Here is a 26,111-nt window from a genome sequence, read left to right on the forward strand (position 1 = left end):
AGTCTATCTTTATACACGTCTAAAGGAGAGCCTAGCACTTCTTCGCTGTTACTGGATAATGTAATATATTGGGAATAATTTATTTGAGAACTCAGCTGCTGAACAGGAATATTAAAAAAAATCTATCAAAATTATTATTTTTTCTTTCTTCCTCCCCCCCAAATTTACAATGATGGTAAGATCCTACCGGTGCGGGAGTTCTTCTCTCCTCCTTTCAGAGCCCCTTAGGTCGCTACCATTGCAGGAGAAGGGGCTGTATCTTCTGATATGGGTTATAACTTTGCAAACTTTCTGTACATACGACCATCTTTATCATGTTGACAGATTCAGTTACTTGTTATTAGTTTTATATATTCAATTTAAATGCGTGTGTATCAAGGCTCACTGTCGCAATTGTGGAATAAAAATAATTTCCCCTCTCCTTGTGTGGTACTGGCTGCTGCGCCAGCTACCTAGCGCGATAGTCCCTGGGCTACCGCGGGTCGCGAAGCTTCAAGCATCGGTTAAGAGTACGCTTGCGCAGATTGGTTTTGAAGGTTGGAGTTGTGGTATGTGTTACTATCATTGTTGGGTGTGAAAGTCCCCCAAATTTGGTTCGACGTACTAGGCGAGACAGGGGGTGGCTTCAAGAAAACAGCGCCCCTTGTCATGGTGCTCCTTTAAACGTGGTGTTAGCTTGGATTCGGCATTTCTATTATGGGAAGACCTTAATGTCGGGTTCTCATAAAAATCCTGGAGCGGGATTTTGCTTGAAGCAGAGATGGCTGATAGGGGTGGGTTACTTGAGATGTATTAAAATTGCCACCCACCACCTTGAGGAGACAGCCTCTGCCCAGTGGCACATCAGGCTAAAATTCAACCGAGCAGCCACAGTTGCGCACATGCTCACATGTAGCATGTGATTAAAGCAGTTTGTATGGTTGTGCTAGGCTGTTTTGCCCAACCTGGTACCTCTTGGAGATGTTGGGCTACCGTATATAGGCCATGGTAGCTGGGAATTTACACTCTGCTTGAGGCCAGGTAGCTCTCTGTTTCCAACCCTTGTGGGCAGTGATTGATTTCTGCATTGAGCAAGACACAGTTGTGTCACTCTTGCATAAGGTTACCAGTTATCTGAACGGCAAAAGAAGACACAGACAATTGGAAAGGAGGACAAAAGGAGGAAAAGGAAGACACACTGACTGGTATCTTGGAATTGCGACAAAAAATTATAGGGAAAAACTGCAAAAAAAATGTACTTAGGCCTACATGTATATGCAATTACTTCTTCCAGTGTCAGAAAGACTGGTTTTTTAAGTGCAATATTTTTCCAACAACTCTTTATTTTCAAGAACATATGCTAGTGATAATAAAGAATTGCCTGCTGAATGGAAGATCTGAGGACAAAAAGGAGGACATGTCCTCCTTTTGCCAGACATCTAGTAACCCTACCTCTTGCAGGGAATTTATGCACATAATATAATAGCTTTTTTTCATGAGGAATTTAAGATTTCTGTGTGGTTAGTTATCACAGCTGTGCAACTGAATTCCATGGTTGATATACATCCAGTAAAACTCCCTCTGAGATAAGTTTATTTGTGGAAGATGTTATGGCATTTAGTAATCCTGATGTCTGGGGTAATAATATATATCCTCTGAGGGGGAAGCTAGAATATAAATAAGGAGCAACAATAATGAAATGTATAAAGACTTGATACCCTGGAGAAGATGCTGATGCTAGGGAAAGTGGAAGGCAAAAGGGCCAACCAAGGGCAAGATGGATGGATGATATTCTAGAGGTGACGGACTCGACCTTGGGGGAGCTGGGGGTGGCGACGACCAACAGGAAGCTCTGGCGTGGGCTGGTCCATGAAGTCATGAAGAGTCGGAAGCGACTGAACAAATAACAACATAAAGACTCGATAATTGTGTGTAAAGGAAATAATTCATGTCAGTTTTCATTTGCCTGATGCCCCAAACCAGATACTTTGAATTACATCTTGCATTTTCTCCAGCCAGCATGGCCATTCTCTTTGGTGAGATATTTGCCTACAACATAAAATTGAGGGGAAAAAAAATCCTTTAAGAGTATCCACACCTATCAAAGTTGTGCTATTCTATTGTTATTTCTAAAAAACAATGTTGGATTTTGTATGATAGGGAAAAAAGCTATAAAGATCTTTTCTGGATCCTCTGTAAAATATAGGCAAATGATGCTTGGTGATTCTATAGTAAATGCCTAGTAAGAAAGAAATCTGGGACATAACAATGCTCTTAGTGAAAAATGTGTATATTATTAAATGAAATAACAACCTTTGTGGATTTTTTTGCAAAGATAAGAGGAATTTAGATAAGATGCCACTTTTTGGAAACACATTCAGTCCAAAGAAAACTCCACCCAGAAAATCAGCCTCACTTTCCAACCTCCATTCGGTAAGTTTTAGAAGGGTTTGAAGAGACTTATGCAATCTTTTTCTTCAGAATATGAGTCTTTTAAGCCACTGCCACATACAAATAATTATTCAGAAAGGCAGAACCAATACTGTTATTTGTTGAATCCCATTTGTGCTGTTATGCAGGTATAGCTCCACCTTTACCCATTTTTATTTATGTAAAATAAATAATAAAATAACCTATTTATAATACTGTAAATAACAAACCCTAAAACTGTAAGCAGAAAAACACAAAATAGCTAGTACAGCAACCACGTAATATTTCTATTTTATAAGCAAAATGCACTTGACCATCTATCTCCCTTTGAAGAAAGTACTGTATAAATAAAAAGTTTTACTTGCATTTTGTGAATTTAGAGCAGCTCTAAAGCTCTATGAAATTTCCATTCTGTTTTGGAACATAGTAGAGGTGTGAGTGGGGTTTACATTCTAACTCAGCCTAGTCCACCCCTTACTATTGTTTTGGACTTTTTGTGGTTCAGATTTTCCTACCTCAGGAGGAGCTGGCTTCTGAGGAAGTAGGAAAAGAAATCTGATGTTGGAGGTTTCCTGATCTTGATGATTGGAATCCAATATATTCTGCAATGACTGTGGCACTGTTCTAAAGCTATAGAATTGCATCCATACTCCCTTAAAATGATGCAACATTATGGGAGCATCAGTGTTGGGATGATAAACTACTTTCCAGGCATATTTAAATAGGATATATGTTTTTATGCTCTGGAATAAATGGATTTGTCATCATCTGTACAGGTTTGCCTAATATTATGAAAATGAACAGGAACTAAGGAAAATATTTGGGAAAGTACTGAACTGACTTATCTTCTTTACAGCTGGACAGATCTACCCGTGAAATTGAGTTGGGCTTAGAGTATGGAACCCCTGTTATGACGCTTACTGGACAGAGTCTGAAGTTTGAGAATGGCCAGTGGATAACTGGTAAGAGAGAAAGAGCAATTATTTCAGTGACTGCAGTATTCTGTATAGCAGTGTTAACCTTGGCTACTTTAAGAGGTGTGGACTTCACCTCCCAGAATTCCCCAGCCAGCCATGTTGGAGGACTTTAAGAGGTGTGAAGTTCATGCCTCTTAAAGTTGCCAAGGTTGAGAAACAGTGCTGTATAGTGTCAGAGATATAGCTCTAATCTGGCACTATATATCCAGGCACATATAGCTTAAGAATGAGGTAGTTTGAGTCCCGATTCCTTCCAAAATGGAGCATATTCAGTGAGGCTGAACTGCTTCCTACCATAGTCTTTCTTTTGATGCGCTTTTGCAAAAATGGATGATTGTTATTGTGTTGGGTATGCAAGTAGTAATGATTGTTATTGTGTTAGGGGTGGCATTTATGCTGTAGTTTGGATCTGCTTCGGTATTCTTGCTAAATCAGAAGTTGAAATAGACCTTGTTCCTTCTAATCCTTTTTATAGCACCAATTCTCATTTTTCCTGGGAGACGTATAATAGTTTTCATATGCACCAAAACATACCCACAGGCATTTCTATTGTTAGGTGTTCAGTTTGATTTTAAGGACTTGTTTTACAGTGGAGTGATGGATTTTATATTTCCTGTGTTATTTTGTGTTTGTATTTTATTGTTTCAGTTTTTAAAATATTTTCATAAATACTTATTATTTTAAATAAAGTTGTAGTGCCCAGAGAACTTCAGTTATTATAAAATCTAAAGTAATCATGAATTGCAAATGAGAAGTACTGTATTACTTCAAGACAGACTGGCTCTACTGCAGTGCTGAAGTGGGTGGGCATGTATCCTAATATGAGGAGTATTTGGAAACTTTGGTACATATTCTGAGTTCTGGGATGCTGTAAACAAGGAGGAAAGAACAGGGGCTTCTGGGGCCTGAATCAAACTGAGCCTGAGTTGGAGTCTTGCTTTGAGAACTATGATAGTCTGTCCAAGTGGGAGATGAAAAGTAAAACTATCTTGCAGACTGGAATGCAGAAAGGGTCTATGGAGGGGTCTCCTGATCAGTCATAAACATGCATGATGAAATATCACCTTTAAAGCTGAAAAGCCATAGATGTTAATAATTTGACAGATATTACATAAAACATTTAAAAACTCAAACTTACTAATAAAGACTTTATTTTTACAGCCATGTTTAAAATTACATGTCACCACTGTAATTTTAGAATGTTTAGCTGCGAGTAAAATGTTAACATAGGATAAAACCGGCCAGACCTAAACCATTTGCTATAATGTATGGTTTGCAATATCTTTATTTATTATGCTTTAATAATCCTATATCAAATGTTATTTTGTATCAGATTTTCATTGATTTTCTGACTTAGCATTTTTTTCTATTTTGATAAATCTAAACTGACTGACTTTTGCTGTGGTTATGGTTTAGTGGTCATCCTCTATTGGATCCCTAGAGCAAGAAAAATTAATAACCTTATGTGATTCTAATACCAGTTCCTCTCTATTCCAGAATCATTTGGAAGCAGCGGGGACCGCAGGGAGACACAGCGTCTTCGCAAACGGAATCAGCAGCTGGAAGAAGAGAACAATCTCCTTCGGCTGAAAGTGGACCTTTTGTTGGATATGGTAAGAATAGGTCAATGTGTCATCTCTCTTTTTATCACACTTCAGGAGTTATTTAGTTTCCTAATGCCAGGACATCTATATTATCAATCTATATTATTGCTTTACGAATGTACAATTTAACATTTTATCTCTGAACTTACCACATTTTACTTCCCTTGAACCTCACTGCTTACTATCCCTCCTACTTTTTACACACACACACACACACCACAGATTATATGCCAATATAGAGGAACATTTCTGTAAACTAATGAAGTAGATTCTAGCTTACACAGTTATATGCTATATATATTAATTTTAAGTGTCATTAGATCCTCTACTGGGTTGTTTTGTGATAAATTAACATGACTACTCCTCTGAGGGACGTGGTGGCGCTGCAGGTTAAACCGCTGAGCTGTCGATCGGAAGGTCGGCGGTTTGAAACCGCGCGGCGGGGTGAGCTCCTGTTGCTCGTCCCAGCTCCTGCACACCAAGCAGTTCGAAAACATGCAAATGTGAGTAGATTAATTGGTACCGCTTCGGCGGGAAGGTAACGGCGTTCCGTGAGTCATGCTGGCCACATGACCCGGAAGTGTCCTATGGACAACGCCGGCTCCAAGGCTTTGAAACGGAGATGAGCACCGCCCCCTAGAGTCAGACACGACTGGACTTTACGTCAAGGGAAACCTTTACCTTTACTACTCCTCTGAAAATTCTCTCGATTAAAAAAAAACCTAGGATTTACATTAATATGGCTTCCTAATGCAGTATTGTAGAAAATGCAACACTGAGTTGGAGGCCACTTTAAGAATTCATTCTTGCAAGAGTCCAGATTCTGTTTATTGTTTAAAATTTTTACATTTTGTAAGTTACTTTGAGTTATGCAATTTTGAAGGGAAATAACAGAATATATATGTTTGAATTGAAAAAAGGAATCTACCCCAAACCCTAGATTTTTATTGTTGAGCTCCATAAAGTATGAGAAATTTAATATGATGATCATTCTAATATTCTCATGCTTAAAAATTACGGTTGGGTTTCTTCAAATTGATCTAGTGGTTAAGGCAACAGGCTAGAAACCAGGAGACTGAGAGTTCTAGTCCCGCCTTAGGTCTGAAAGCCGGCTGGGTGACCTTGGGCCAGTCACTCTCTCTCAGCCCAACTCACCACAAGGTTGTTGTTGTGGGGAAAATAGGAGGAACAAGGAGTAATAGGGTTCCCCGCCTTGAGTTATTTATAAAAATAATAAAGGTGGGATAGAAAATTAAAAATTAAATAAATAAATAAATAAATAAAGTTTAGCTGAATAGTGTTCACTGGAGGTTCTATAGCTGGTGGCCCATATGAAGGTATTAAGAAGTTTTTCAGCTGGAGATATCATCACTTGACGTTGTTTAACTAATATTTATGCTGCAGCCCCTCAGATAGCAAAACAATCAGTTGGTTTTGTTAAGAGAGTTAAAAGTCAGTTGGCTGAAGCAATTTATAAATCCATAAATAAATAAAAATACACACTCCATGTTTTGCAACAAAAGAGACTGCCTTGCTATTTTCAGATTTGGATTTTTCCCTATTATTAATTAGCATGATTTGAAGATTTGTTGTGCTATTGCATTCCACTCCTCCCTAATATGTTACATGAGAGTGCCTATCCCAAGTGTGGTTGTAAAAGGTAGTAGGCCAAAGGTATATAAGCTGTGGTTCTGCTTTTGCAGAAGTTTATTTATTTATATTATTTATACAAACTTAAATCTAGAAAATTAAAACTTCCACTATTTGGCAACAGACTTTTTCTGAGTGAGAAATGAGAGGTAGAATTTTTTCAGATAAACTTTGAAGATAGTTTGCTTGTTTTGTTTAGCTTGTGTGCCATCTCAATCACAAAACAACTCTAGACAGCTTAAACATTACTGTTAAAAACAAGAACAATAATAAAAATAAAAATAAATAATATCCAACTGCACATAGGGAAAAGAACAAAACAAGACCCAATAACAATTAAAAAAGAACAGGGAATGGTTCATGACCCACACTGACCCAGGTCTTGTTGGAAGAGCCAACCTTGAAAATCTGTGAAACTACAGCAGGGTCAGGATCATACGGACTTCCGGGGGAATGCTGTTCCATAGGGCAGGCGTAGCTATAAGAGAACACCTGTCTTCTAGGTTCCACAAGATGACGCTGGTTTGCAGATGGGACTTGGAGAAAAACAGCTCTTACTGGCTGGCAGAAGTAGCAGGAGAGAGGCAGTCCCATCAGTATTCTGGTCTTTTAGTCAATGTCTGAAAATGTATTTTAAAAATACAGAGCAGAATACCATATATGTTATAGATTACCTGCAGCTAATGACTTATTTTTAAAGTATTACTTTTACCCCAAATACACAGTTTAAACACAGGCCATCTAACTAAATCCCACTGCTTTAGAATAGAATCAAAACAAAAATACATCTGGGTTTGCTGGCAGCATTAGTACAAGAGGAGGAAATGAATGCATTTTCATTACCATTTCTGCCTTTCACTTTCAGCTCTCTGAGACAACTGCTGAATCCCACCTCATGGAGAAGGAATTAGAAGAACTGAAAAATTACAGCCGAAGAAGAAAGTGAAGGCAATCACTAGGAGATGGGGGAGGAAAGAGCAGGCAAATATGATTTAAAGCAGTGATACTCATTGCTGATGAAGTCACGTCTGCCTTGGAAGACTTTGCTATCCTGGACTCTTTATAGCCAGGGTCCCAAGTAAGAAATATTAGTAAGTTCCAGTGCTGTCAGGAAGCTATTATCTACTTTCTCCTCTTTTTTGTGAAACTTCCATCCAAGTGCTCTTAACATTTATTTATTATGTTACTAATAGCTGGTGATATATGTCATCTTCCCAAGAAGATAGCAACCATTCTGGAAAATGGGGTGAACATTCCCTGCAGTCTATCTCAGGACACTTACTGATAATGAAATATCAGTTTATTAAGCCAGAATATGTACATGTGGCATGCACTCACTTTCTTCTCTTTATGTGATTGTAAAACAAGCTAGAAAGCTGAATTTACCCATAATTCATCAGACTGAAAACATGGTAAATTGCTTCTAAACAAGTCAGGACTGGAAGTCAGCTTTCGATTATAAATCCTGACTATAACTTGGAAGTTCTTAATTCAAGCTTAACACTTAACATTTTGGCTGATGCCTGGATTCATGTTCATTATTCATGTATTCTTTGGCATCTGGGAATCTAATGTTTGCGGTGCAAAATACCTCTGGACTGCAGTTTCTGCCAATGAGCTGGTATATGACAGACAAAATAGATAGCATACCACATCTTTTCATGTAGTTCTTGTGAAGGACTTGTTGTTATAGGAGGTATCACAAATGCCTCTACACTTTTTCCTAAAATTATATAGTACAGTCACCAGTGAGATAATCTTACCTATGGCATCAGAAAAAGGACAAATCTTGAGGAACCTTAAAAGCTAACAAAGTTGTTAAGACTTATATTGTCACTTGTTCACAGATATAAATTTTGATGACATAATACATTTATCTCAAAAATGGCCTATTTAGGTACAATTCTACAAAAAATACATGGACCTTAGTTGCCTTACATACTACAATTTACTTGTGAACTGCAAGAACCACTGCTTTATTTTTGTATCTTACCCAAGCCTGTGCTGTACAGCCTTATTTCTATAAACTTCACACTGAACAGCCAATTCTTATTATTTCTGTTCCTTAGTTTATAATAAATCACTTCTTGCGGAATTCTATGCACTATACCTTTAACTGTTATCTGAGGGAGCATGGGGGACATTTTTTTCCTTTTAAGTTATTTACTTTTGTACTATTTGCAGATACATTTAGACCGTTTTAAAGACAAATGTTGAGTTGAATTGCTCTTTAAGTCTATTTTTATATTTTAAAATAAATATTGGTTCCCTGTTGGCTTTTTTCATTAATTTTCTATATTAATTACGCTCCTGTGTGTGTTTTTCTTTTGGTACAGATTAAATACAGGAAAAGTGGCCATTTTCAAGATTAATTCAACAGGAAATTATTAACTTTACAGAAAGCTACACAATAGCATTATAATGTTGACTGGGATGGATGGATGGTGCTAAGCTATGATTTATATAACCATAATTTATTGAATAATTTACAAGTGGCTGGCTTTGTGCAACATATCATAAATCATGATTTGAAAGGCTGGATTCATACAATATGCTAAGCCAAAATCACACAAACCACATTATGACTTAGAATATATGAACTCAACCATTAAAGTGTTTTTCTAATTTTTAGAATATTTCTATTTTTATAGAGAAATAAAGTTCCAGAGCTTTAGGAGTTGGTCTTTTTCATAATAAATGCCTACAGCCCATTGGATTTTCTGGTTTAGTCACTGCCTACCTTGCAGGTTTTAGCAAGATTGGTAATATTTTATGCTCTCCCTGATCTCCCCAGAAGAAAAGAAATGTTAATCTAATTCTAACATGTTCTAATGTAGCACTCCCCATAATAGCAATTATATAATAATTAAACTGCAAACCAAATTAGGATTGAGTCTGCTGAGGAAGCTCAGTACATTGAATTGCAGCTGAAAATCACAAAACATGGCTGGAAAACCCTGAACTCCTAACATGGTGATCCTGGAAGAAAAGATAACTGGGTCTACTCCCAAAAAGGAAAGGGAGAAGCATTAATATTGCAGATCCTATTTATAAATCAGTGCATGCACTTCCTCATATCTGTTCAGGGGCAAATCCACCTTTGCTCTTAAGTCTGTTTCTCAATCACAGTAACTTTAAGACGTGTGGATTTCAACTCCCAGAATTCCCCAGCCAGCGTGGTCTAGGCCTTTACTCCGCCTTCACTTCTTCTTCCGGTACGCTAAGCGTCGCTGTGCAATCGCAGTAAGGCCGTAGGGCTGCGAGCCTCAATGTCTTCACTTCCGGTAACGGTTTAACCGCTGCCGGGCCCCTGCTTCAGCGCTCCTTATTCTCTCAGTTGTAGTCATGGCCCTCTCGACGCCACTGTCTCCTGAAGACCTGCTGCTGTCCAAGGGAGGCGCCGGCAAAACTGAGGAGCTGGAAGAGGATACAGAGGAGGACGAAGATGAGGTAAACGGGCCGTAGCCGCGGAGTTCCGTGCGGTTCCTTGGCGGGCTGTGCCAAGCCATGCGAGACATGGCCTCTCCTGGGGGCGGGGCAGAGCGGGTCGGGCTGGCCGCAGGCCCAAGCGTTTAGTTGGAGCTCGTCGGTGAGGGCGCTGTGCGCTCCCGCTGCTTTGGAGGAGGCTTCCAGGAGGGATGCATGAATAGTCGTGGTCCCAGCAGTTGAAGTCCACACGTCTTCAACTGCAAGGGGGAGCGGGGTCAGGCAGGCTCCTAGGTTTCGTTTTTCTCGCTTTGTTGCAGCAGGATGAGACCCTGGCAGAGAGACTTTGGGGTCTGACAGAGATGTTTCCAGAAAGCCTTCGATCGGCAGCTGGAGCTACCTTCGATGTATCCCTTTCTGTAGCTCAGAAAATGTACAGGTGAGATAAGGAAATGGCAAAGTAGGGTTCCTATGCAGTAGTCCAAAGATGCTGAGATTATGTGGGGTGTATTTTCTGAGTGATTTGATAACCTACCACTAGTTCAGTGTTGTATGGCATTATTGCAAAAGGAATACAGAACTGATAAGGATCTGAATCTGTTTCATATATCTCAGTACCCTGGAGAGACATTGCTTCAGTATGTGGCAGGAATCTGTTCCATTTAGGGCATTCAGATGAAGCTAAGAATAAAACTTTAATTCATCTTGCAGCATCTAATGTAGCAAATCATTCCCTGTAATAGCAATTATGTAATAATTAAAATGCAAACCAAATAAGGATTGAGTCTGCTTAAGAGGCACAGCCCCTGAAGCTGGTGCAGAAGGATACATGGTTGATGGTATCAAAAGCTGACAAGAGATCCAGGAGGGCCAGGATTGTTAGTTATTAATTGAGATGCTAGGGTCACTGAAGTGGGACGCGGTGGCGCTGCGGGTTAAACCGCTGAGCTGTCGATCGGAAGGTCGGCGGTTCGAAACCGCGCGGCGGGGTGAGCTCCCGTTGCTCGTCCCAGCTTCTGCACACCAAGCAGTTCGAAAACATGCAAATGTGAGTAGATTAATTGGTACCGCTTCGGCGGGAAGGTAACGGCGTTCCGTGAGTCATGCTGGCCACATGACCCGGAAGTGTCCTATGGACAACGCCGGCTCCAAGGCTTTGAAACGGAGATGAGCACCGCCCCCTAGAGTCGGACACGACTGGACTTTACGTCAAGGGAAACCTTTACCTTTACCTTTTAGGGTCACTGAAGTTGTGGGACTGGAGAGATGGACTTAGAGAAAGCAGCATAAATTGTAGTAAATTATGTGCCTATGCACAGCATAGGCATGTGTATTAATACAGTATAGTCAATAAAGGGTTCATTATTAAATACATTGGAGCCTTTGTTCTGTATGTCCTTCTAACACATAATTGAAATTAAAACTAAACACAAAATATTCCTGTCTGTAGAAAAAAGCAATTCTGTATAGAGTTAAAAATAAATATCACTAGCCAAATATCACTAGCTCATAAATTATAGCTCCAATTTCTTGGTATTCCCCCCTCCCCAATTTCTGTTAGAGAATGCTGCTTTTTTTGCCTGAATGTAATGAAGTAACTCTATCCAAATATTTTTTGGCAATAAGACAACTCATTATTTATATGTTATAGCCTCTCTGGTCTTGCTGGAGTTCAATAGTATGACTAAAGGAGCCCAGCATACCTCATGGGATGGTTGTTGTGGGGGAAAAATGGAGGAGTGGGTTATACATATGCCATCTTGAAGTCCTAAAGAAAAGACAGAATATAAATCTAACAATTGATTTACATTTCTGCAAGATGAACTTAGTGAACCAACAGCTGCTTCTTATATCTCTTTCTCTCAGACTTGTCTCATTTATATCAGTCTATGTATTCAACTGAACTTGGATTTTATCCCCTTGTTAAAGGTATCCTAAAACCTTTGGTGGCTAGATTACAGATTAAAATAAAAATTGTGCTATATCCTGTTTGAAAGCAGGACTGTGCAGCACTTTGGGTTCAATCTTCAAAAAGTGCTTCAAAGTATAAATGTAGTACCTGTTTATAGTGCCTAAAAGCAGCTACCCCTTTTCCTGTGATTGTAGAACAAAAACTCAGCTCTGGGCATTTGTGCAATCCCAGAAAAACGATGTAGTTGCTTTAAAACATTGCAGACAGGTTTTATGTTCATACTGCTATGCATTTTGAAGTGCCTTTTGGGAATCAAGTCCTAAGTGCTGTACATCCCTGTTAAAGAGTACTACTCTCAGTTTTTCAAGCTAGCACAACCCTATGGTCATAACTTATTCCTTAAACAGTGAGAATTTATTTCTTAAAATTCTGTTGCAGGATCAAAAGATCAGTTTTAATTATGTATAAGATTAAAGATTGGGTGAATTTAATGTATTTTTCTTAATTTATGCTTTATGATGGGTCTGAATGGTGTATTGGTACTTCTAAAAGATGGTTTTTAAAATTGTGATGAATATGAATTTTGGAGGAATTTAAAAGCAAAAATAGAACAGCAAAATATAGTTGGTTTCAGACTACACTATGACTATGGGTCATTTCCATAGTAGAACTGAGATATGTCATGTAGCTGGTTTCCATCACAGCAAAAAATCGGAATACACTTCTGCTTTTTCCCATCTTCCCAAAGATTCTCCAGGGCAGCTTTATGGATTGGGACCACTTCTTTCATGATCCTAGTTCTTCCTGTTATTTTTGAAACTGAGAAGCTGCAAATGGAGCAGCAGCAGCAGTTACAACAACGGCAGGTAAATACTGTCTTCTGTAGCTCTAATTTAATGAATCTAATCATTTTCTAAGTTCCTTTTATCTGTAAACTTCCCATGTCCTTTATTCTCTGAGCTATCAAAGAAACTCATTGGAAAGTTGTATTTTATTTAACGTAGCTCTTCATCTGTAATTCAGCTTCTATACTAGTTTCCCACAGTTTAATGTTTTTCATTCATTGTACTGTCTTGGAATTCTGGACACTATTAGTCCAACACATTTGGAAAGCACAAGATTGGTGAAAGTTTTCTGTCTTTGTTTACCATGAGAATCAGTTGTAGTGTAATGGTTAAAGGCACTGGACCAGAAGTCAGGAGACTTGAGTTCTAATCCTACCTTGGGTATGGAAAGCAGCTAGGTAATCTTGGGCCAGTCACGCGCTCTCTACCCTAGGAAAAAGGCAATGGCAAACCACTTCTGAAAATATGCTGGTGCAGGCTTTCATGGCTGGCATCAATCAAGCAGTGGTGAGCTTCTAGGATAAATGGCCGCAATTTAGTTCTCTGGTGTCCTAATGGCTGCTCGCAAAATGTTAGGACGCCAGAAAAACTAGACTGCAGCCATTTAGCCTGGTAGCTCATGTATATGTGTATGTATTCATCACTCCTTCAAAATATTCACCCATAGTATTAATACCAACAACAATGTAACCTCATTAGCTTATGTAGTAATTCACATAATAAATATGCATGCTATGTTTTTATCATAGTGATGTCTAGTATTGTTCCAGTTACTGCTGGATGTGATGGATATCTTTTAGCCTTTACACTGGAGGCCATAATTCTCAGGTGAAAGGGACACATTTTATGGTGATTGGTATGACTGCTGTAGTATTGCATTGTTAGTGCTTTCAGAAAATCAACACCTTGGGGTATCTGATAGTGCTTTCTTACATAGTAAAAGTGTATTTCATCATGTCATCTTTGAAAACAATCACATTGCTCTTACCAGTATGAGTAAATTTGTTTCTGATTGTTGATTTCCCTCTCTTGCTGGAATATTATAATTACTTGGATTTATACACCAGTCTTCGTTGAAAATATGAACAGGACTATATACAAATTTAAAGTACAAAAATAAAGCCAATCTGGTAAAATAGGAAAGGGAAGAGTAGCAGCCACTTTCTGAGAAAATCAAAGGTTTTCCGGTTTAAATGAATTCTTGATGGAAGAAAACTTTCCAGGTCTCACACCTAGCCAGAATATTGAGATTTAGTATGCAAGGTATTTGCATATTTCAGTACACAAAAACATAAGAGTGTATTGGGCAGTGCAGCTTACAAATGTTGCTTCATATACAGTAAATCTGATCATCATATGAACTGAAAACTGTATTTTTGTAGTGAAAGACAGCAAACAAGAAATGCTGGATTTGTATTCTTTATGGGTAAAAATGATGCAAGATGATTGTTGCGTTTGTGACATTTGAAACATAAATTCTTCTCAAAAAAGTTGCAGAAATTTGAATGTTAGTTTGGCATTTCAACCATTTTTGACATGTTCTCATTTCTTACAGATTTTATTAGGACCAAATACAGGGCTCTCTGGAGGAATGTCAGGTGCTCTGCCTTCTCTTCCTGGAAAGATTTAATCAAGCTACTGGAGCCATATTATGGAAGGAAATACTGAAATTGTTTGTTTGTTAGGCAGGGGTATTTTTTTCTTGGACATGTGTTCATGATGGAGGCAAGCCCCAATATGAATTTCATGACATTGACCTCTTCTTTAATCCTTAGGCAATCGTGATTTTTTTTCCCTCCCTCAGTTGATAATCAAAGCAATTAACAAGGACTCAAGCTTCTATTTTGGTATCCTTATCTCCAGGAAACCACCTCAGGACATGCCAGATTCTGGCCAAATTTAGTTAATGTCTATCAGTACAGTCCTGTGTTCCTCTCCTGGTGTATTGAAGATGGATTTCAGAGTAGAAACAGCAAAAACTGAAATATATATGCTACAAGTACAGTATATGGAACAATCTGGTATATACTAAATTTCACTGAGCAAGCTTCTACTTGAGTTACATGTTTTAATAATGAGGGAAGCTGGATAAGTCATTTTCACCAATTCTGCTGCATCTATTAGTACTGAAGTCAGCAACAGCACTTTTGTATTAAATAGTTTGAGTGCAACCATGGAATGTTTTCTTCATTATTTCAGCTTTAAACGTAAGAATTCAAAATAGCCACCTCTGAAGCATTTCTAGTAGTTTCTGCTTAATTGCATGCTATGATAAAAATTTGATCACACAGGGAATTGGTTTCTCTGTTGAGCCACATTTTCAAGGTGGGTATTAAAAGGCTACCAGTATAGTCTTAAGTCTTCAACTTTGAATCAATAGCTTTTTTAAAAATCAAGGTAGCTGAGCTGGCCTTGGGTGGAATAAAATCTTCAGTCCTGAATAAAGCAACTTCATTAGGCCAATTCCATGTTTATAAAATGACTTGCGAGCTTCTGAACTTTTCACTGGTAGAATATCTTAAAGACTGGTGAGGAAAAGGCTGTTAGTTATATCTGTCCTAAGTTACAGTCTGAGAATGTGTGCATGTAAAGGTGCAAATTTCCCCCCCTTTTACAAACATTCATGCAGAACAGCTCAATTTCATACAAAAGTATCAGGACACTTGGAAAGGTTTTCTCATTTTTAATATTTGGTTAAACAAAATACATCTCTGTAAACAAACCCAAGACAAGGCTATAACAAAACCAAACAAGCAAGAAACAATCATGGGCTTTTCCATTCCCAAGCAATTGGACTGGGCTGATCATTCTCCTCTCCTGCCATAACTCTGGTCCAGAGGTGTGTGTGATTACATGTTCCCTTTTCCTGAGCTGCTGAATCACGCCACTTTCCCTGTGGCCAGAACAATGACGTCAATATACAGAGAGGAAAGACAGTGTTACATTTTACAAGATATTTGTATATTATGCACTGGTCCATTGGCTTCCATGCAAACTGGGTCTCTCCAAAGTGCTATTTTAGTCAGCATAGAGAATAGTCTTTACTGCTGATATTTTTAAAACTCATAAAAAAAAATGGCTTCAAGTCAGAAGCAGAACTTCAGGCCTGATGTTCTGCTTATGAAAAATATGTGTGTACAAATTATGTCAGCTGGTTTTGTCACTGGAATGTCACTGGAAAGTCCAGAAAAAAAGAGAGCTTCTGTTAAAATAGAAGTATTGTGTTTGGATTGTAGTACATGCAGAGAAGAGCCAACTCAGTTTTCCAGTATAATGGCTGCAAGTTATCCAGGCATCAATAAACAAGATTTGTCTTGATCACATTCTCATCCCCAAAGTATTTGCAAAAGCAGAGTTCAAGTACCAAATTTAAGGTGTCTGTCTTGCTCTTACTCAAAATGGAAAGCAAAAAGCATCCTAGAAAGTTACCAGGTGATACTGGAAACATGGGGCCTATTTTTGATGTTCCAATACTAATGTAAATGACACTGGTACAAAGCAATAATGAAAAATGCAACAGGGTAAACTTGTGACAAGAATAAATGAGGCACACTTAGATGAAGTGAAAGGGAAAACTAAAAAGGTTCTTCCCAGTCTTCAGCTCTCTTATTAATTTAGTGAGAAGCAGAAGAGAGGTTCTGTTTTCCTGCCAGACAGAATGGAAGAATGTGACTCAGCCTACCTGTTTTAAATAGTCTTCATCTACCCGTATCAAACTTCCCTAGAAACTTTTTACCTCAGCTACCAGCTGAAATAGGAGCAACAAAAATCTAATCCTTAGATTTGTTCCCTGTAAGAGCTTGTAGTAATAGCATTTGCCCTTTAAATAATGTCCTACCTTGCTAAAACTTGGCTATGATTTCCTTTTATGTCATGATTTCATCCTCAAGCAGTCTGTAGATATATTCCCTGCTCAGTGAATTATTTCCCTGAATTACAGGACAGACAAGATAAATAAAAACAGGCTATACCTGACCCACCTAACAAAAAATATTTGAGGCTTTTAAAAAATAAGCATCAATTACCTCCCCAAATTATTTACTCTTTCATTCTCAGACCAACAAAAATATCAAGTGTGACAAAGAAAAACCCCAAACTCCAATAGGAGTTTCAGAATTATGGTCCCATTTTGTCAATATGTCCCCTAACTCTTGGCACAATTGCTATTTAAAAAGGGAATCCACAAGCACCATACCATTGCTAAGAGTATCTAAAATTTCCTGAGAGACCCATACCGTTTGCAAATTTTTTCAACATAAATTCGGTAGAGAAGGAAGTCACAGATATGGAGGGAACATGCCTGGCCTCAACCCACCCCTGAAGGAGAGAGAAACCATCCAGCTGTAGAGACTCCTGGAGACAGTAGTGCGCAATTCAATATAAAGTATTTTAGGATGATGGGTAAGTAAGTGAACCAGAAATTAAAGGAGAGGATTCCAATACCCCATTCCTAATTCACACTGCATTATAATGAAAGAATGCAAAACTGGCTTGCTTCTACCTCTTCCCCTAGTACGTCCAGCTTCTATTATCTGTCTGGTTTGGCCCTGACAGTACCTTGCGACTGCCTTATTGCACCCTCATAATGGAAAGAATTCCAGAGTTCCTGGGAAGAGTAGAGTGCTCATTATCCACATCACAGGACATTAGAAGTTGGAAGGGATAAGGACCAGTACTGTAGTGCAAAGATAAGATATTTTGCAGGTCATGCATCAACTCTCCAACTTTGATGTACTTCTACCTCTTCAGGTACTACCAGCAGAAGTTCACAGTTCTTTCCTTGCAGCTGGTTTCTTAAAAACTTCCTGTGGAAATAAAAAGGAAGCAACAAAAAAGGCACAAATAAGGTTTGAGTATATTTTGGAGTTTTTGTAAACAGCTGAGTGTTAGGAATATGCAAAATATTCTGAGCTCAATATGGCCATGTCAAGTGTTCTAAACTCAGAAGAAAATATCCTCTCTGGTGATTTGGAAGTTCCACTGTCCTACCTGTTCTTTATTACTTTCTCCAACCATAGAGGCCTGGAGAAAGCGTAGTAATTAAATGGGCATAGATAACATATCTGCCAGATTTACTGGAATTAATTAATGGGATGAAGTGGTAATAGAAGTGATAGCTAAATTATATATTCAGAGATTCAGAACCATTTGAACATAAGGATTGCTGCCAATAGGTAAGTTTACAGTTTTTAAATATTTTGCTACAGTGAAACTTAAAAGAGTTCATGAGTTGCAATACTGTGTATCTGGTATTATGCTTTCTTTAGGCAGACTGCCAAATACATTGGTGTGTATTTTGCCTCAGAGATAGCGTTCTTACACTGTTGAGCCTATGGGTAACCAAGCTTAAAAACTATGTTGCTCTGCTTGTTGAACTTTACGGAGTGCCAAATGTAAAAAAACACACTGTGAATGTGCTATTAAGAGAAGCCTTAAATTAATAACCAGAGAAGTGTATTTTTGCTGTTCATGTTCATCTACTGCTGTTGGATCTTTGCTGGATTCAGCAGCACACTACTTGAAACAAAACAGATGAACTGTTTCCTTCCATATTCACTTCCCATTTTGTTCTGAGAACAAGTCATTTAAACACTACATCAAAATAGAAATAGCAAACCTGTGCTTTGGATATGCTGAAGCTCAAAGCAACTAGGACCTCTACGCATGCTGACATTTGGTGGCTAAAATTCAACCGCTGCTAGGTGGCATTAGACAGTTTATTATTGAGTTGTACAAATTTTGCCTAATTAAGCTGTAATCCACTGAATTCAGCAACTGATACTATCTCCAGACTGCTGAGCAACTCAATTTAAAACTTGTATCTGCTATGAGCAGTGAAAATAATGACATAGAAGTCTTTACTATCATGTTGATGGTGCTCCTAAATCTCTTGAAATGTGAAGGTATAAGAATCGATTCCAAGGTGAAACAATTTCAATTATTTACCTTTGTTGGAACGTTTCATTAATTTGGAGGGGTTAGTGCGGGGGGCGGGGAAGGTTTCATTGGCTAAACCAAACAATGCTATTCAGATAGATTTACAGTGTGCGGGGATGATAGATGGCACCCAGGTCGCAGGCTAACAAGGACAACCTACCTGAGCTCGCTTTCACCGCCAATCCATTCAGGAACCTTGAGTTTGGAGTCAAGGTTATAGTAGGTTCCTCCCACTTCCCGAACACAGATCCAATGTTGCCGCTTAAGGGGAAGTTTCAGTGGACCCCAGCAGAGGCTTGAGGGCAGATTCATTATGAAACCCATGACGTTAGAGAGGGCAATTACGTTAACATCCCTGAACCAGGAAAGAGAAGGGAAAAGGTAAGTTCTTACATCCTTTCAATTAGGAATCAGCCATCCCTAGTGGTGGTAAACTTATACTTTGGTTCACTTTACCTGCGCTTATCCCACCAAACTGCTTCATAACCTTTGGTCTGAAGAGCTGCCATGATGACATTCACATCATAGTTCCCATTCCCCAGCATACTTTTCTTGTGTGGTGTCACCATGGTGTTGGGAGATAACCTAGTCATGAAACAAACAGTACAAATGTATAAACACTGAGGCGCTGTACTGAAGTAATTAAGGTGTTGACTTGTCAAGTTCTTGGCTGCCTCATCTCTCACAGAAAGCATGATTCTTCCAGTAAGAATCTTTCTTTACTAAGATTTATTGAAAGTGGGCAGGATAAGGTTACATATATCTCAACAATTAGCTTGTTTTCCCCCTTTACAATTTATTTCCTAAGGCAGAAACTTTCTCCACTTCCTAATGGCTCATGTGTGAACAGTTTTCCTAACTGATAATGGAAAAATGTCCAGCTAGTTAGAAAGTGGATCTCTCTCCACTTCTCAACATGTCATTACATGAACTTGGACTGAGGACACTCTGGTTCAAATTCCCATTTGACCACAGGGCTCACCTGGTTACTTTAAGCCAGTCACACACACTCAGCCCAAGTTACACCAAGTTTTTTTGTGTAAACATAAAATTAAGGAAGACCATTCTGGACATTACCTTCAGAAAAAAGGCAGAGTATCTGCATGAAACAAAGAATATAACCCTAGTGTCTTAAATTATATGAATGGAGGTACTAGGTAACCAGGCTGAGTAAAGAAAGCTGCCTATTAATTAAAAACTGCCAATACTCTTTATGCACATGCAGCCAAAACTCTGCATTTTTCTCTTCCAGTTCTTCTTGGCAACTATGAATTAATAAGTAAGCCTGTCATTTTCCTATTACCAGTCAATGTATCTCTTGAAAAGATACATTGTAACGTATGCTAGCGCATCCTATTACAGAACCTGCAACACAAGATTGAAAATTATCTTGAAGCAAAAGTATAAACGTAATGCTAAATAAATCTCATGACTGTATCGAAGACTTTAATATAGAACACTTTTAACATTTTAGGGGGGGGAAACCCTACCTTTGGGGAGCATCTAAAAAACAATCTCATGCTTAAATGTATAAAGTTGCTGCAAACTGCAAACAAATATCTTTAGCCAGGTAGGTTAGACCAGGCATATACTGTGCTCTAGTAATATCAGTCATTCGGACTACATCTGAAACTCAGTTACCCTCAGAGCATTTACCAAATCAAGAGCCTTCTCTCTACAGGCAGATGGCATTTTTTAAATTCATAATTGTTTTGGATGTGTAATAGCACTTTGCATTTCTTCCCAGGATTAAAAAGGAACAGCTCTGCGTTATGGATTGAGGAATCTATTTTCACATGCTTCTGAAGTTCTCAGTAGCAGTCACACTATAGCTGACCAAATAAATAAAGTTTTTAAGTTATGAGAAATTGCCACTGTAATCCCTGCCTGAATTATTGCTGGTAAATCTTTGTTCTAGGTATTCTTGGGTAAAAAATAAGGTATTAACATTTTTATCCTCTTAAACTTTTAAACCATTTGTTGGGTCATAAAAATAAATCTGAATTGCGCTATCTTTTGACCCTACAGTTTTGACTCGATGTATTAGCAATGTCCCAAACTCCTAAGTTATTAATATAACTGGAAAAGTTTTGGAGGTTCCTAAACCTACATTTAATTTCAATGTATTATTTAGATAGATATAGGAAATCTGGGACAGAACCAGAATATCCTATTTTAACAAATCAGTGGGCTACAGTTTTAAGAATTAAAGAATGTTAAATCTTTATAATCTCATAAATCTCATAAATCCTATGATATCACAATGTAATTAATTCAACAGAAGAATATTTTTCATATTTACTAGACCTTCCCCACCTCCCAGGTTATTAAGAAGAGTTCAGTTTCAACTTTTTAACCTGAAAGTATAATGTTATGAAGGAAACACTGTTGTTCTGAGTTTGTTCTATAGTTGTACCATTTGGTTTAATTCTCATACAGCTGTTAATATAATATTGGGAAGAGAAATGAAGTATGTTGTTAAAAGTATACTGAAAGTTTGGAATCTACTGAAGTATGAAGAATTCTTCACTGCATGTGATTAGAAGCCCTGGATTGAAGATATGTGTTCCATCTCTACAAATGAACTGGCTTTTTATCAATAGCAAATGGTTCAATCACTATTGCTCCATGTAGTTACAGTTTAATTTGCTGTTTAAGAACTAATCTATTTATGAGTTTTTTGGTTTATTTTTTATTTTTTTGTCTGTCATCTTTTAATTTTTTTCTTGTATTTAATTCATGTCTCCTTTTTGTTTATATATTACAGCAATAAATTTTTTTAAAAAATAAACTCTAAGTCGAGCATGACTCCTGGTGACTTCATGGACCCAGTCACATGGGTTTCTTGTCAATAATACAAAGGTGGCTTGCCATCACCATATTCCAGGATTTTTTTTTTAACCTCACAGCCTATTTTTGCCTAACAGTCTTTCTTCCAAGTACAAATGACATAGCTTCAAAGTCCAGACAAGGTTGGCCAGCTACTATTATCCAAGGCTAGTTAGCATAGAAAATGGGCACAGAGATGTGTTAAAAGAATTAAAACCAGAGTCACTCGCTGAGATGGGCAGCTATAGAAATCAATCAAACAAACAAATATAAAACCACACAGTTTTGATGTTGCAAGGACAAATGTTCTGTTGACTAATTATCAGTATAATACTCCCATATATTTGTAAGCATGCAAACTATGTTTAAAATCAAGATCCTAATTTTAACATCTTTTCTCAAAGTTCCTGAACATTTAATAAATATAGGTTTTCAGTTGCAATAGAGATCACAACTGAAGAAAATTCACTAAGTGCATCATTCCAAATTCACTAAGCTGATCATTCACAAGAATTAACTTTTAATGCATCGCTTCTAATGATTCTTGTAAAGCCCAGATATGGTAAAAGTCTCCTAACACCAAGAAGTCACTGCATAAACAACACAAGCAGCTATTGGATTAATTGCATTATAGTTTTCATTTTAATGACTGTTACAAATTACTATATTTCAAAATATAAAGCATGATTCTATGCATTTACATTACTAGTTGTAAATGTGCAAAGAAATGAGCCAGAAAGCAGTATTAGAAAAATAAAGTTTGTAAACAGCTGAGAGCACAGCTTTTTAACTCAAGCCAATCTGTAATTACTCATGTTTTGATAGAATGTATTATCTATTATCGCTTTAGAGATTGATATCAAATATAAAATGTGGGGAGTAGCCTTATAACGTCAAATCATTGGTTCATCTAGTTCAGTATTGACTAACAGAAGCTCTTGTGGATATCAGAAATTCTTCTCAGCATTACCTAGTAATTGCACGAACCTGGACTGTTCTGCATGCAAATCAGATGTTGTAACACAAGTATTTCAGTGGGTCCTGTAGGAAGTGCCAATTTGTCCTAGAGACAGGAATGGCAGTTGGGAGACAGCAGATGGTTTCTCTGTCTTTCCAATCCTTTAAGGAAGGTATCTCAATGACTCCTCCATCCAAAAAAGATATCAATAGTACTATATTTTAATGTGCATCCAGATGATTTTTAGATTTTCTATGTGTATAAAAATTGCCAAGTCTATTTTAAGCCACCAACATTGCTCAAGGAAAAATAAAATAGAAAATAATTACTGGCTACTTTTAGAGATGAACTGTGGTAGTGCCATACCTACTGTATAGAAAAAAGCTACCTAAGCAGTTAAAGCCAACCATGTAAGTATGTAACTGAGAACAAAAACTGTTCTATAGTAGAGAATTTAAAGATGTATCATAAATGTTGAGCACAAGCACAATAATTACAAGAAGTAAAAACTGAGCTCTCAGATTTTTAGATGAGTCATAAAGGAAACTCATGATGCTTTTTAAAGGAAATATTAAAAGGACGGTTGAATTTTTTTCACAGCTTTTACTCATGAGTAAATCAGGAAGACAGATGTATTAGGCACTTGGCAGAAACAATATCAACCCTTGCAGTTAAAAGGGGACAGGAAAGGACTGGAAGGCTTGCAGACCTGCTGATTAAGTTTGCCAGCTGAAGCTTAATGGATTATGGGCCACCAAATGCACAATAGCTAGAGCTGAATTTTATACCATGAACTGCTATCAGTTCCCCTTAACAGAAAATTGTTCCTAAGTACTGACTCATTCATTACATAGTTTACATTAAAAATGTGTAATGCAACCCTAAGTGGATTTTACTTCTTTGTCTGAAGTTAAGACAAGCAGGACTAATACACAAAGGTCAAATTGAACTGAGTGCTGGGAGGGCTTAATAGTAAAACATCAGGAAATCGCAGAAGATTTAGGCTGGTATTTCTCAACTCGGCAACTTTAAGATGTATGGACTTCAACTTTTGTTGAACATTGCTGGCTGGGGAATTCTGGGAGTTGAAGTTCACACATCTTAAAGAGGTTGAGAAACACTGATCTAGGCTTTCAAATACTCTAGGTGATGCAAAGAAATGTAAACAAACACTCCACAATAATATGATAAAACCATTTTTCCTACCTCTGGAAAATGTCCTGTAATGTGTCTCGTGTAAAGGCATTGCTGTCCTGGAAGACATTATTGAGAGCATGGAGGGCACATAGCTCTCTGCGTTGTTTTTCATGATAAATGTGCACTGGCATCACCTGTGGCGTTTCTGGTGATTCGGATTTTGTTTTGTCACCTTTCCATGGCACGCAACTCATTTTTTAAAGCAGTGCAGATGTGAAAATTGGAGATGTTTGTGAAGGTTCTTTTTGTACAAAAGAAACAAAGAGCAAACTGTCCTTTTCTTTATAGACAACTTCAGCACAAATAATAAATCTATGGTTGATTTCAATTGTTGTCTTTACTTGATAGCTGCAAAAGCAACTTCAAAATTTGAATCATTCTTCTTCCATTCTCCTAACTGCTTCCTTAACTTGCAGAAATTGCTTTTAGTATATTCTCTTCTCCTCTGATCTTCCCTTGAAAAATAGTTTAAGAGAATTTAACCTAGGAGTGTCAGATTGAATTGATCACATCGTTCCTTCTCCTCCATTTCTTTTGGTCAATGATGACTGTAAAGCCAAGATCCACGGCCCACCTCTCCCCACAATATAGGAAAAGACAGTCTGAAATTAAACAAGCTCAGGCTGCTACTACTGTCCATAAAGAACACCAGGCCCTCAGGAAAGTATCAAGTGCATCTTTCCATTCTGGAAAGGATTACTAGGCCTCCAAAACACAGATATCAAAAGACAGGGAACAAGCTACTTCCCCAGAGATAAGAGAAAAAGGCAACTGCTCCACCTTGATAAGCAAAGATTCCTTGTCCAGCCTTGTATTCCTGATGGAAACAGAAAATATTCAATTACGCATAGCATTTTGCTGATTAGTGGGTAAGGGCCATCAATTTTCAAACAGCTCCCAAAGAGGTTTCTCAAACCAGAAATACCCCCAAACTAACAACACAACAAAGATTCAAGGCCTGCGCTTTTCTAGTCAGGATCCACCCTCGGGAAAGCTAGGCTCTTAATCCTCCAAGCCTTTTGGATCATTTACCATGACAAGCTCTCCTTTCCGCAAGAAAAGGCTTGCGGAGCCTGCGTGAGGTGCGTGCGTGGCCGCGGAGGGGACTTTGTGTTTACAATCGAAGCAATTCTGGCTTGTCCACTCCAAACCGCAGCGGTGCAGCCAGCAGGCCCTTCAGAGCGCACCTCTTTCTCAAGGTGGGCAAGCCAAAGCCCAGGGAAGCCCCCCCTTCGAGAGGAGAAAAAGGGCGGCGGCGGAACTAAATACCTGCATACTTGGACGGAGCCGAGACACCCACTGCCCGCGAGGAGGGCGACCAGCCAGGGGGACGCTGGGGAGAGGGCTTCCCTTCCGAAAGAGCCCCAGAGGTTTCCCCGCCTTCTTCCAAACCCCAGAACCAGGCTCCCCGCCGGAGGGGAACGGCAACCAGAACGCCTCTCTTCCGCGAGCTCACCCCGGTCCTCTCGGGGCGGCCGTCACGCTACTCACCCTCTAGCAGCCCCAGCCTCCTTGGACCAACAGCCACCTAGCAGGCGGCGCATGCGCAGCCCTCCACGGAGTTCTGGCCCGTCGCACCGACGCTCGCTCAGCCCCACCGCAGCCTTACGTCGAGAGCGTAAGTGCTCCTGATGTCAGAGACCGTCAAGTTTTCTTCCGCCTGCTTGGGGGCGCGCGCTGTTCGGAGTTGGTCGGCGGTCTCTGCAAATTGAGTTCTGCCTATTGCAGGCTACTGGGGGAGTCGGGCCTCTAATCCGCGTTACGTGTGGAATTTTCCAGCGTTTTGGACTGTAGATAGGGTCCTGCTGTATCATGAAGACAGTTTTGGTTAGGGTATTCCTCTCTCGACTTGCTTCACAGCGTGGCTGGTATGAAGATCAAATGGGGACGTAGTCCTTCCTGAGCTGCAGAGAAGGTTCTGCGTGTACAGGCGCGCACCCACCAGTCTATTTTTAATCTGATGGTCCCCCGATGTATTGGATTTCCATTATCTTTACTGAGCAACCCCCCTCCACGCACAATACTCATGCCTACAGCTATTACAACACTACCGATTTAAAGTATTATCCACCCTCCTCTTGTCACCATAAAACATCACCATTATAACAATGGGCAGCTAGTGCATCTATGTTGTCAATCACTTTCTGGCCTGTTGCGATTCCCTGCCCAAGTGTGTTGTCCAGATTCATGAGTGCGTCAGTCATTACAGAGGCAGGACTGGTTTTCTTTAGCTTTGTGCCATCTCTTCAAAGTGTCATCACTCATCCACAAATGGGTGCAGTGCATGGGGAATGTGTTGGGTGTGACATTGCATACTTATGCAGTATCTGGACTCTAGATTAGTTTGCTTGTCCATCCCATACACCA

The 26,111-nt window shown here is 38.8% G+C and overlaps 3 protein-coding genes across 6 annotated transcripts; 2 read left to right on the forward strand and 1 right to left on the reverse strand.

Moving 5' to 3' along the window:
• Positions 1 to 463: 463 nt before the first annotated feature.
• On the forward strand, positions 464 to 9,255 carry CBY1 (chibby 1, beta catenin antagonist). 2 transcript variants are annotated; one of them, XM_063308617.1, is made up of 5 exons: positions 464 to 548; positions 2,315 to 2,412; positions 3,266 to 3,371; positions 4,884 to 4,999; positions 7,506 to 9,255. In XM_063308617.1, the coding sequence occupies exons 2-5, from the start codon at positions 2,335 to 2,337 to the stop codon at positions 7,584 to 7,586; spliced, it is 381 nt and encodes a 126-aa protein (XP_063164687.1). In that variant the 5' UTR covers positions 464 to 548; positions 2,315 to 2,334; the 3' UTR covers positions 7,587 to 9,255. The 2 variants fall into 2 exon arrangements, with proteins under 2 accessions (XP_063164687.1, XP_063164686.1); XM_063308616.1 differs by lacking the exon at positions 464 to 548 and adding an exon at positions 1,782 to 2,015.
• A 652-nt stretch (positions 9,256 to 9,907) lies between these two features.
• TOMM22 (translocase of outer mitochondrial membrane 22) lies at positions 9,908 to 14,994 on the forward strand. Of its 2 annotated transcripts, none has more exons than XM_063309448.1 (4): positions 9,908 to 10,090; positions 10,390 to 10,505; positions 12,727 to 12,844; positions 14,379 to 14,994. In XM_063309448.1, exons 1-4 carry the CDS (start codon positions 9,986 to 9,988, stop codon positions 14,451 to 14,453), a joined length of 414 nt encoding a protein of 137 aa, XP_063165518.1. In that variant the 5' UTR covers positions 9,908 to 9,985; the 3' UTR covers positions 14,454 to 14,994. The 2 variants fall into 2 exon arrangements, with proteins under 2 accessions (XP_063165518.1, XP_063165517.1); XM_063309447.1 differs by having other exon boundaries at positions 9,909 to 10,090; positions 10,387 to 10,505.
• A 497-nt stretch (positions 14,995 to 15,491) lies between these two features.
• JOSD1 (Josephin domain containing 1) lies at positions 15,492 to 25,814 on the reverse strand. Of its 2 annotated transcripts, none has more exons than XM_063309446.1 (5): positions 25,236 to 25,814; positions 23,754 to 24,561; positions 19,217 to 19,345; positions 18,921 to 19,115; positions 15,492 to 17,628 (listed from the first exon to the last, which is right to left on the reverse strand). In XM_063309446.1, exons 2-5 carry the CDS (start codon positions 23,936 to 23,938, stop codon positions 17,529 to 17,531), a joined length of 609 nt encoding a protein of 202 aa, XP_063165516.1. In that variant the 5' UTR covers positions 23,939 to 24,561; positions 25,236 to 25,814; the 3' UTR covers positions 15,492 to 17,528. The 2 variants fall into 2 exon arrangements, with proteins under 2 accessions (XP_063165516.1, XP_063165515.1); XM_063309445.1 differs by having other exon boundaries at positions 25,014 to 25,814.
• Positions 25,815 to 26,111: the final 297 nt, after the last annotated feature.

This window comes from Candoia aspera, chromosome 7 (genome assembly GCF_035149785.1).
Source record: "Candoia aspera isolate rCanAsp1 chromosome 7, rCanAsp1.hap2, whole genome shotgun sequence".
Classification (NCBI taxonomy): domain Eukaryota; kingdom Metazoa; phylum Chordata; class Lepidosauria; order Squamata; family Boidae; genus Candoia; species Candoia aspera.

What these genes read in the sequence shown, in the direction of transcription:
- CBY1 (XM_063308616.1), top strand. Translation starts at nt 1,928, where the DNA reads ATGTCAGTTTTCATTTGCCTGATGCCCCAAACCAGATACTTTGAATTA. An exon ending in CAGCATGGCCATTCTCTTTG is followed by an intron (nt 2,016 to 2,314) that starts GTGAGATATTTG and finishes TTTTTTGCAAAG; the next exon opens with ATAAGAGGAATTTAGATAAG. An exon ending in CACTTTCCAACCTCCATTCG is followed by an intron (nt 2,413 to 3,265) that starts GTAAGTTTTAGA and finishes TCTTCTTTACAG; the next exon opens with CTGGACAGATCTACCCGTGA.
- JOSD1 (XM_063309446.1), bottom strand. Translation starts at nt 23,938, where the DNA reads ATGAGTTGCGTGCCATGGAAAGGTGACAAAACAAAATCCGAATCACCA. An exon ending in TTACAGGACATTTTCCAGAG is followed by an intron (nt 19,346 to 23,753) that starts GTAGGAAAAATG and finishes TTTCATGACTAG; the next exon opens with GTTATCTCCCAACACCATGG. An exon ending in GGCGGTGAAAGCGAGCTCAG is followed by an intron (nt 17,629 to 18,920) that starts GTAGGTTGTCCT and finishes TTATTTCCACAG; the next exon opens with GAAGTTTTTAAGAAACCAGC.
- TOMM22 (XM_063309447.1), top strand. Translation starts at nt 9,986, where the DNA reads ATGGCCCTCTCGACGCCACTGTCTCCTGAAGACCTGCTGCTGTCCAAG. An exon ending in GTAGCTCAGAAAATGTACAG is followed by an intron (nt 10,506 to 12,726) that starts GTGAGATAAGGA and finishes ATCTTCCCAAAG; the next exon opens with ATTCTCCAGGGCAGCTTTAT. An exon ending in AGCAGTTACAACAACGGCAG is followed by an intron (nt 12,845 to 14,378) that starts GTAAATACTGTC and finishes CATTTCTTACAG; the next exon opens with ATTTTATTAGGACCAAATAC.